The sequence below is a fragment of the Hirundo rustica genome, chromosome Z, assembly GCF_015227805.2.
Source record: "Hirundo rustica isolate bHirRus1 chromosome Z, bHirRus1.pri.v3, whole genome shotgun sequence".
Taxonomy (NCBI): domain Eukaryota; kingdom Metazoa; phylum Chordata; class Aves; order Passeriformes; family Hirundinidae; genus Hirundo; species Hirundo rustica.
The window spans coordinates 78,233,301-78,244,683 of record NC_053488.1 but is presented as its reverse complement, the minus strand read 5'-3'; the positions used below and the strand labels follow the sequence as shown (position 1 = coordinate 78,244,683).

At 41.5% G+C, this 11,383-nt stretch overlaps 1 protein-coding gene across 4 annotated transcripts in view; it reads right to left on the bottom strand.

Moving 5' to 3' along the window:
- Nucleotides 1-1,637: 1,637 nt before the first annotated feature.
- Nucleotides 1,638-11,383, bottom strand: part of ZNF462 (zinc finger protein 462) — a 64,669-nt gene continuing 54,923 nt past the window's right edge. For all 4 annotated transcript variants that reach the window (XM_040089586.2, XM_040089585.2, XM_040089588.2 and 1 more), the window contains 4 exons: nucleotides 10,317-10,540; nucleotides 7,760-7,892; nucleotides 3,201-3,315; nucleotides 1,638-2,275 (listed from right to left, as the gene is read on the bottom strand). In XM_040089586.2, the coding sequence (XP_039945520.1) occupies nucleotides 2,074-2,275; nucleotides 3,201-3,315; nucleotides 7,760-7,892; nucleotides 10,317-10,540 (674 nt within the window). In that variant the 3' untranslated portion in view covers nucleotides 1,638-2,073. The remainder of the gene's footprint in view (nucleotides 2,276-3,200; nucleotides 3,316-7,759; nucleotides 7,893-10,316; nucleotides 10,541-11,383) is intronic.

Genomic DNA, 11,383 nt, shown 5'->3' with positions numbered 1-11,383 from the left:
CCCAAAAGCAAAACACCATGCTTCTCAAGTAGCACTTATTCCACAAATGCAACATTTTTGCCATCACTTTTAATTGAAGCTCTCCAGGACACAATTTCCTGGAGAGCTTCCTATTTTCCCCCCCTCCCCCTCCCCCTGATACCCCCCAAAAAAACAAAAAAAACAAACGAAGACACATGCATTTCTAAAACTAGGTTTCAGTCAAATACTTTCTACTTTTTGGAAAGAAAGTTTTTTTCTTTTTTTCCTCATTTTTCTTTTTTTTTAAAAATTCTTTTTTTTTTTTTTTTTTTTTTTAAATTTTTTTTTTTTGTTGTATCTTTTTTTGTTCACAATCAGAACATACCATGGGCAGCAGATCCTGTATTGGCCGCTCAGGCAAAATCCCCAAATTGAGTTTAAATAGGCTTTCTACCAAAGGAGTAGTTGCAGGATCAGCCATTTAAGGTATGCAGGTTCCTATTCATTCTACACTGCTCCCCTCATGCTAAAAAGCTAAGGAGGAGGGGAAAAAAAACTCAGCAACTCCATCCACTGAATTGAGTTAAAAGTAGTTCTCCAGGCTCAATGGTGTGTAACCAACTCACCTCCACTTGCAAAAAGATGTGTTAACAGACACCCCTCCCTCCCACCACACCAAAACAAACAAACAAACAAACAAAACAACAACAGACCACAGACAGACTTTAAAAAAAAAAAAAGGAAAAAAAAAGGCAGCTAATCTCAACAAAAAGCTACTGGTGTGAGACTGATTGATGTTAATACAACAAGCAACAGAACGGTTATGAGGACCTATGTGTTTGGCCCTTGAGCTGCATAGCTGTGCTGTAAGTTTGGTTCTTTAGTTTTTTTGTTGTGGGTTTCTTTTTCTTTTTTTTTTTTTTTTTTTTTTTTTTGTGTGTGTGTGTGTGTGTGTGTGTGTGTGTGGTGTTTTTTTTTTTTTTTTTTTTAAGTTAAAACTTCTTTGTTATCTCCATATGTTTAAAATTAATGAGGACAATGACGACAACAACAAAAAAAGGTTATATTCACAAGATCTAGTCTCCTTTCCCTGTCCCCACTCAAAAAGAAATACTCATTTTTACATGAGAAACTTAATTGTGCTGTATTTGTAACACCTCAGGCTGACAGAAAATAAAACATGTGGCAAACAAAACTGCACAATCAGTCACATGAAATCTACCAAATACTCAAATTATAACTGAATACTAACAAATAGCTTACCTGGAATAAAGGATGACAATTCACAAACAGTTATCTAGGAATTAAAGTATCTCTCTCTTTTTTTTGTTTTTTTTTTTTACTAAAATAATTAAAAAAATCACAGTATTTTAAGAAATAAAACCCACACTGGGATTTTAAGCACAATTTGTTTTTCCTTTCTTTAAAACTTTTTTTTTCTTCCTCCATTCACCACCTTGCCCAGCAGTCTCTCTACATTTAACCACAACAACAACAGGTAGTACTGACAAATGCAGAGATCTCCCTTGGTTAATTCTGAGGTACTAAGAAACAGGTGACTGTTTTAAGCAAAGCAGTTTCTGTTTAGGTTTGTTTTGTTTTCCTTTTTTTTTCCCTGTGGTTTTTATTTTTTTTTTCTTTTTCTTTTTTTTTTCTTTTTTTTTTTTTTCCTTTTCTAAAGCAGTTGTGTTCAGTCTGGAAAAGCGTTATGTAGTAAAACTAGAAAAACGCACACGAACTTGTGCGTCCAAAAGTTGTCCCCCCACCACTTCTTCCACACTCACGACGCTCTGCTTCCACTCATAAAACAATCAAAGTCTCCACTGCAAAGCACGATGTGTAATGTAGGAAAAACACGGGGAGTTGCTTCATTAGTCCAAGATGAATGTAACTTCCCATTGTCAGATCCAGGAGGAAAAAAGATGCAGTGATGTAATGGAACCACTTATTCCATCACTTAAATAACTTTAATATACACACACTCACACAGGTACCAGTGCTTTGAAAATAGATCATTCAGTCCTAAAAGCAGCTTTATTTCTTCCTTCAGCCCACCCCGCCCTGCTCATCACTGTTCAAGTACTGTTGATTAGAACCACACCAAACGCTTGCTTATTCGTTTTTGGCCTCTGGGGTGTCTAGGAGAGGTTGGTCAGCTGTCACCACGCTGACCGCTGTTTCTCCATGGTGGGAGTAGTCCACCACCATGGTCTCAATGCCTTCCTTCTCTTCTGGCAGCATGCTGGCTGTTTCCTCCATGTCCTCCTTGGCCTGGCTGTCCTCATGGCTCCTGCACTTGCTCTCGTTCAGTGCCCTGCAAATAACAGGAACAGTCAGGCACGGGGTGCAGCAAAGCCAGCCCGTGCCTGTCACATGAGGGACAGCAGCAGATCACCTTCCAAAAAGGCAGCCATACCATGCCACTGCTCAAAAGGAGAGGCAGAGGAATGAAGTTGCTGGTGGGACATTCTAGCCCTGAAACTGAATCTTTGTTTAGTGCTGGGACAGACCTGGGATCAGAGAGAAGAACTCAAATTGTGACACTTGAAGTTTATTCTCATCTCTCTGGTCCCTTGTAAACAAGACTTAAGAGGCACCAAACAAAGGCACAGGAAAGGAGTACACTTCCCAAAGAGTTATTAAAACCCAGTAAATCTCTTCATAGGTTGCAGGCACTTCTATTCAGACTTATATTCTCTTAAGGGTAAGAGAAGTTATTGTTTCTCATCCCATCGCAGTTAACCCACAATATTGTATTCAGATGCTTCCCAGATGTCAGCAGCCCTGAATGACATCTACTCTTTGAAGAAAGTCTGGCTATAAAAGAGATCTCTGCTACCAATGAGATATACATCAAAAGAAGGAAACAGATTGCTCTAGAGATTCCCATCTGAGATGTATATAATCCTGCAGTGCACAAACTGCAATAGAGACAAAATGGTTTTTAAAAAATCAACAGCACACTTAGGGGAAGTTAATGCTGGCCAAGAGGCATTCACCTAGGGACAATCTTAAGTCTTAGAATCACAGTTAAACCCTACAGTTTACAGCCATCCTGGGCAGCAGGGATAAAAAGGATGCAGAGACATCCAATGACTACATCCAAAGACAGAATTTGTCTTCACAGAATTGAGTTTGCATTTATTGCAGCTTTTGGGGAGGGTAGGGATGGGGTAGGGGGAATACACGGAGATACTGACACCTTTGGTTGCGTAGCAAGGGAACACAAACCAACTTACATGCCATGCCTCAGCACATGCCGCTCCCACTCAGAGCCCTCGGTAAAGGATCGGCCACAGAACTCACATGGAAAGCGTTTCTCTGGAGCACTGCTGTCAGGAAACATCATAGGATCTGGAAAAAGACAGCAGAGCCTGTGAACTCAGGAATGACAGGGCAAGAAGGGACCACTGTGATCCTACTCCAGTCCCCTCTGCTGCACCTCTCATTCCAGAGAAGCAAAGGGACTTTCTTGTCAAATAACTGGAAAAATGCAGCTCCTGAAAAGAAAAGCAACACTGCAAGTGGCAAATTCCATCTTAGGTTGTAAAGCATCTCTGCAAGTAAGGAAACTAGTCCCTGCTCCTCTATTTCAACAAATGAAGAAATGGTGGAATTTAAATTCTAAACCAAAACTGCAATGCTTAGGACTGAAGTGGCTTGAAAGCACAATCAAAAAAGGCCACCCAAGTCCATCTATAATTTTGGAACTGGTAGTACAAATTTTAGGAAAGACATGGATTTGGTACATTTAACATATGATTCTTGTAATAGATCATGAAGCCTCATGGATTAAGTCCTGCATCTTAACTGCACGTGTGTTCATGCTATCCTAATCTTTTATACGAAGTTCTTGGAGCCTCATTTGCAGAAGTGTCAAGCACCTTGTAATATGAGTGAAGTCACTGGCAGCTCGGGGAGTGACATTCCTGAAAGCCAAGCTCTATGTGAACACAGCCTGCTCTGACAAAAGATGAAACATCTTCTCACAAATTAAGAAGATCGCTGCACAAGCCATTGAAAATAATGGCATGCACTATCTCACTTGATTCTTTTGCTAGAAATGAGACAGCACCATCTGCTCAGAGCATTAATTCCTTAGCAGGGATTATCTTAAGCAAGAAATCAACAGAATGTCTTTCTAACTCCTCCTGAACTACATAATAAAAGAAAAGGGATTTTGCTTAATTTTGGTTCTGATCTCTGCTCACTTGATTTCTTCACTCTCAGACTTACTCTGTTCAGGATCAGTCTATGAACTCAAAATTGCTAAAACATTTCCTATTATCCACACCTAAGTCCTGAAAATGCATATTTGTGACACACTTCTCACTAGTTAATCATTACTTCAGTTTTATATGGAGTAGTTCTTGACACAATTTTTGGCCCCTTTCCATGAAAGGAAAATAAAAAAAAAGTCCACTTTGTATTTCTTATTGTTGGGGGGCTTATTTATTCTGTGGTTAAATATTATAAAGCTGCTGTGTTGGGGAACACCAGAATGCAAGCAAGTGCCATCAGCTCAGTTTACATCTGTATTTTTAACACCTTAAGCATAGGACAAATGTATAAACATACTGCAACACAAAGACTAATAATGACACAGGGACAAATATTTTTGGTGGGTAATAGTTTTAGAAGCAAATGCTGCTGCTGAATATATAAGAATATAGCTAGGGATGGGGCTTGGAGAAACCTGGGATAGTAGAAGGTGACTCTGTCCATGGCAGGGGCTGGGACTGGTCACTCTTTAAAGGGCTCTTCCAACCCAAGCAGTCCATAATTTATACTTGCAAATCCCATTAAGTTTAGCAAGTGTTACTCTAGTAAATCCACCACTGTTTCAGATAACACTATCTTGTTCATCCTGCTCCCCAGTAACTTTTGCCTCTAGGGATGTGAATTTGGGCTGCTCCCCTGGAGGGTTATGAGAAGCTGCTCTTCTCTAGGTCCTGCAGAGGAGAAGGAACAGACTGCACAGACACCTGACCTCTCTGTGGTTTCGCTCTGTCACATACAAGCACCTGGACACTTAATTTTTGCTTATTATGGAAAAAACGCCTCTTGATCTGCTAAGACCAAGACATAAAGATCGGTTAACAGCCTCTCTGAGTCACAGTTCTACCTGGGAGAGCTGTTCCTGGCATGGTCTATGCCAGACACTTTTTCCCCACACATCTTCTTTTATACTATATCCTCTACCACAAGCAAATGACTCCCTTCCTTTCCCATCCAATAGTGCGGTTCAACTCCGTTACCCAGCTCTGCCTGTCCACATGGTCAGTGGCCTTTGTTTGGTCCAACAGCCCATTTGAAGAATCCACAAGCTCTTATTTGCACCATGAGTATTGCACAGAGCAGCTCAAGTCAAAGTAGTGAATCTAGAGAAGGAATCCTGATTCTCCCAAAGTCACAGACCTCAGACAGACACTTGAACACAAGTACTCTCAGCACTCTCAACATATCCCACTTCCTTCTAACACCACGAAGGCTAGAATTGTCAGATGCATGCCAGCAGCACCCAGGATTGCAGTTTGACATAGTTTGAAAGCTGTCACAGCATTAGCCACTGTGACAGGCTCTGTTTGAAACCACAGGTCTGGCTCTCTGCTGTCAGGGTAAACCACTGCTATGTCAGAAAGATCTTCTGAAAAGGCCAATGGAGATGCCAGCATGCAACTTAGCATCCTTCAGTTCCTGTCTCACTGGGATATTTCTCAAAAATCTTGCACCTAAAGAGTGGCAATTCACACAACTTGTCTAGAAAAAATCCAATAAATACAACTGGATCTTTTCTAATATCCTTTTTATAGTAGGCGTGTTTTTTGCATTTTCTGCCTCTTTTACAATATCTATTAAAAATTGTTAAAAGATTGAAAAGGAGAAAAAAAAAAGGGGAAAAAAAACCCCAAAAACAAAAACCCAAAAGAACAACGGTGAAACATCAACCCTGTGGGTCAGAGAAGAAAGAAATGCTGCAAAGCAAACCTGAAAATATGTCTGATTTTTTTAAGCTAGTCATCCAAATAAGCATGCAGAAATCATTTGAGCCAGTCACAGATTAAAGAAAACAGAGATAGAGGTGGGGAAAAAAAAAAAAAAAGTACAAAACCATCAAGACACTGTCTTGCTTAACTCTGAAACATGAGGATAACACAACGATTAACTCCAGCATGGAAGGTGATGTTTTTATACTGCCAATTTAAACAATGAACTTCATCTTGGGCTGCTGCCCTGCCTGTGGCACATGCACAGGGATTTGTGAGGCTTGGCAGTGAGCACTTTTTTCTCCTTGGTCTGGGCACCACGGCCTCCAAGGTCAGTTCAGTACCTGTGCCTGTGTGTAATGCTAAGGTAATCCTCACGAGGACAGCTTGACTTCTCACTCCCTGCTAGCTGTGCATCGACATACAACATTAATGAGCTTGCTGCATCTGCAGCTGAGGTGAGCTGGTGCTTTAATGAAGTCATGACACAATTATTGTTCCAGCTGCAAAGCTGAGAGGGTCGGAGCTGTCCACAAGAAATGCTGAACTATGAAATGCATGTGGAACTGATATCCCTCCTCAGATTTTTCTGGTGCTCTATCAAAGACCTTGTGAAGGATATTTTTCATTAAAACATAAATGGTTTCCTATCCAATTTGTTTGCATTCTCATTTAAGTTAAAAGCCATCACTAACTGCTCTTCAAGTGCTACTGATAAGCACAAACTGAATTCACACTGCAGGGACACAAAATAAAACCCAAAATACTGGGGTCTTGCTATTAAAAGGTAAGAGGCATGATCTGAATCCCCTTAGTTCTGTAAAATACCTGTGAATCCAGAAATGGGAATTTTTCAATGCCTAAAAAAAATGTACAAAGATACATTTTTTTTTTCTTTTGTAAAAAGCTCTTGAGTGAGTTTGAAAGCTAAAAATCTGGAGGAAAATGTTCACCAACATGGTGGCGTACCTTCAGATGAACTACACAGAACCTGCTTAGCAGTTGTCAGCATCAAGAATTGGGTGGTCTGTCATTCAACCCATGAAGGGACTAAAGATATTAAAGAGTTGTTGCATTTGAATGATGCATTGTGGCACCAGACAAAACACAGTCACACCAGGTATTGGAAAGACTTGTCTTTTATGGGAGAAGGTTGTTGGAAAGGAAACCCTTCATTTAATTAACAGAGAACTTACTTTTTCTCTGCTGATCTAAATTCAACCAAACCAAAAGTAAATGGTCTAGCCTTGTTGACGTCAGTGGAATTATTCTTAGATAAAAAGCTAGGCACATATTTAAATACAAAATGGTACAGAGAGGAGGGCATGGATGTGCCCTGGCTCTGGAGCTGCCAACTGCAGCAACTGCAAACAGGACTGACAGTCTGACAAATATTGCTGGGCTGAGAGATAAATAACAGCCTATAAAGCAGCCTTCATCCCTCACTTGGAGAATGCCAAGTGAAAGCTGGAAACTGGTTACCAAAACAGAAAATCTGACAGGCCACTAAAATACTTTCTCCAAGCCCTTATAGAGGTAATCTGGAGAGGCAGATTAGTCACAGATGCTATCTGTGCTTTCTCTGTGCATGTATTCCTCTGAACAGATGAAAAAAACTTGTAAGGAGGATTAGAAACACAGGATTCCTACAGGAGCTGTGTCTTCAGGAAAGCCACATTCTATTACTGTTTCTGCAGAGTACGTTCTGTCTACTCAACAGATGACCGGGCATGGTTGGACTGGTGAGGCTGGTAGCAGTGCCCAAAAAAATGCAACAAAGAACCCCCAACACATCAAAGAGCTGTACTGACCTCTCTCTTGAGCCTTGGGGCTTAACTCTTCTTCTTTTTCTTCATCATCACTGCTAGAGCTCTCTGTCTTCCCTTTCATTTGTTCCAACTGGTCCAAGTTAACACGTCCAACCAACTCAAAATTACGACTCACCTTTGAAAGAAACACTTCTCTTAGCACTCAGCACAATCACCAACCAGACAGAAAAATGAGCACAAATGCAAAACAAAACTGAGTACACCCCAAAGCCTGCTCAGCATGAGGTGGGACATGCAGTCCCCACAATCAAATTAACACTCATTTATTTCCAGTGGCAGTGATTCTTCCATTGCTGTTTATTTTGCATTTCTCGTTTCTGTTTTTTGGAAATTAATGAGATTTAGTAAACCCTCTTCATCCAAAAAATGTAAAACATTGAGTTGTATCCTCATTTTTATGGCATTACTCAACCGCTGTGATCAAACACTGCTTCCACACATCCACGCTGAAGGGAAACTCTCTGTGACAGGTTCATTCAGCTTTATTCATGAAAGGATCGTTCTTTTTTTCACTAAGCACATGGCTGCTGTATGGCACAGAGACTCTCACTCATTAATAACAGATTAATTTTCATTATGCCGGGCTGCAAAGTGCTCAGCAAACTGATACACAGACTATAATGGGAACACTTCACCCAGCAGTCAAATTCAGCTAACCCTGGGGTGAAATGCACCAGCTACTTAACAGCTCACAGCAGCAGTATGAAAGGAGCAGCTCAGGGCACAGAAGTCAGGAACTGCACCACATCCAACAGGAACAGTGGAGCAGCAGCCCAGATTTATAGTGGAGGCGGAGAGCATGGAGCGTGACTGGGACACTAAGGCTAACACTTGCTGGATGACAAGCACCCTCTGAGCTCATTGATCACTGCTGGGAAGGGTTTTGGATTCATCTTTCATGCAGAGAGACAGCCCTCCAGCAGCACAGGCACTGAGCCATGCAGGCAGAGGGGATGGAGACAGAGCAGTGAGTGCAGTACAATGCGTCCTGCAAGAGGCTGAATGAAATATCAACACCCACTGACTGTTTTTTACCCCTCTGTGGGAAAGGAAATGTGAATGATCCCAAGGAGGACATGAAGCAGGCTGTAGCGTACATCCAAAGCAAAATATCCTGAATATAAAGGTGTGAAGATTCCTAGTACCAGGTTACAGACAGTTGTGATGAGGTTTTCTAACTTAACACATCACCCACAGCGGTTTAAACAAACAAGACCACATGCAAGGCACTTGACTGAACTCAGCTCATGTAAAGGAACACCTTTTAAGGTACTATGCACAACCTGGGTAGTATCTGAGCCCAGAACTTAAGACACAAATTGGAGAGGTATAATTTACCCGGAAAAAAAGAGGAAATGATACCTTAAACTACCAGCACCACCACTGCAGGTCCAAATCAGAAGGGAGAGCTAAGTTAAGGGAATAATCTTCCCAGCCTGATGCACTGTGTCAAAAAACCCCAAGCAATAGCTCTTCCTGTATACACCAAGCACCTTGCTGTGATGATCAGCAGGTGTGGAACTCTTTCTGTACCATATGAATCACAGAAGATTCTCCAGAAGTAATAAAGATGGAAGAGGAGCCTATCATGCCAACACAAAAATTAACAAAGTTTGGTTTTATAAGACGGTCAAATATTTTTTGAGCATGAAAAATGTGTTTGGTTTTTTTGGTGTTTTGTTTGTTTGTTTGTTTGTTTGGGTTTTTTGTTTGTTTGTTTGTTTTGTTGTGTTTTGGTTTTTTCCTGGGACTTCTGCTGCTAATACCTTCCATATATATTTGGCTTTAATGAAAAGTCATTCAGTCAATGAAGCTTTTAGTGAGAACCTTGGGCAGCTAAGCTCCAACAGGTGAAGGCATACAGCTGCCTCCCCTGGACACCTGCCAAGGAAGCACTCTAGGAAATATTCCAAAACACATCTCAGTTCTAGAATTTAAACTCAGCTTCTTTCTCAACTACAGAAATTCAAAGCTAACAGTCTGTGGAAAACCTTTAATGACTTCTCAAAGACTGGACCGGGTATGCACTGGGGTAATCCATGAAAACTCCACAGCAGTCCTAACTGAGGTGCTGGTTAGACTTGCTGTTTATCTTTCCCTTGTTAAATGTAAATGCAGATCTATAGACTTCTTTGTTATTAAAATATGTGCGGCATGTCACCTGTATTTGGAATGTCCTGTCTTTTTCAGGGGCTGAATCAGACTACCTTGGTATTGCTCCAGGACCCTTTCCCCAAACCCCTTTAAATAAACCCAGCATACACAAGAGCCTTTTCCAGATAACCACACTCTGCATGCAGCAGTTTGCCAATTCTGATCAATCTGAACAGCTTCAGAAACGATTATTTTTCAGTTTCTGAAGAAACAAACTAAAGTAAGGGTAAATAAAGAGAAAAATGAGAAAGGGAAGCACAACACAGAATTAGTTTTCAGATTTGGGGAGGGAGAGGAAAAATAACTCCAGTGTCAAGTTAATTAGACACGCAAATAAATCAGTTCAGTAGAAGACTGGACTGCCACAAATTAACTGGGGTCTTACCTTGTGCTCATCTCGAAGGTGAGCGTCCAGCTCCTCTGTATGTTTGGTCTCATAGTAGCAGAGCTGGCATTTGTAAGGTTTCAGTTCATTGTGCTTCTCTATGTGCTGCTGCAAGCTCTCGTCACTGGAGCAGGTAAAAGTACACTTGTCACAGCGGAAAACGACTCCCTGCAGGTACTTGGATAGCTTGGAACGGCAGACTTCAATGGGAACAACCCTCTCCTCTGTAGGGACAGCACAACATTCACTTAATAACACCAGGAAAACAATCCTCCCTGCCAGGGCAGGGTTAATCTCCAAAAGCTACAAACGCAGGTGTCCTCTGTGACTGGTGATTGGGTGAAGAGGATGGAATGGAAGCTTTTTGGGCCAAGAGAGACTCCATATATGAGTCAGAGGAGCAGAACCTAGGAACACAAAACCAGCCATAAATCAGCCAAGACCAAACGTGTGTTTTTGTTCAGTACTTGACAGCAGCTGGAAACCGCTTCTAGAAAAGTAATAAACAGGGGAGCTGCAGGGTGTGCTTCCCAAAGCATCACATGCTGCTGGCTCTGCATAAATTGGAGCTGGGGTCCTCACCATCATACCCAAACCTCTCTTCCGGGGACAGAGAAAGTGAGCAAGGCAGCACCTCTCCCTGGAAAAAGGCTGTGCAAGTTCAGCCAGCAACAGAAACTTCCTGACATACCCAGAGCTTTTGGAAAACCCAAACTCTGCACACATGATGTACGGAAAATACTCTTGCTGAGTTTTTAAACTCTGCACTCCCCCTCTAACAAAGCAGTGATATTTAGCAGAGCAGCAATTAATTTTGGTCATTTGACACAGCCAGAATCCGATGTGCCTCAACACCCATACACTGTGGTTCCCTCCATGCTGTGCACACAAGAGAAACCCCAAATCTGACCATTCAGCTGAGGGCCACCCGCAGATCCTCATTAAGTCTTTTGTTACCCAAACTAGCATTTTGAGCTAGAACACTTGAAACTTAGTACTCTTCCTCTTTATGGACTGCATACTAAAGGAGGGGTTTGATCCTCCTTATCCAGGCTCATCCCCAAGGA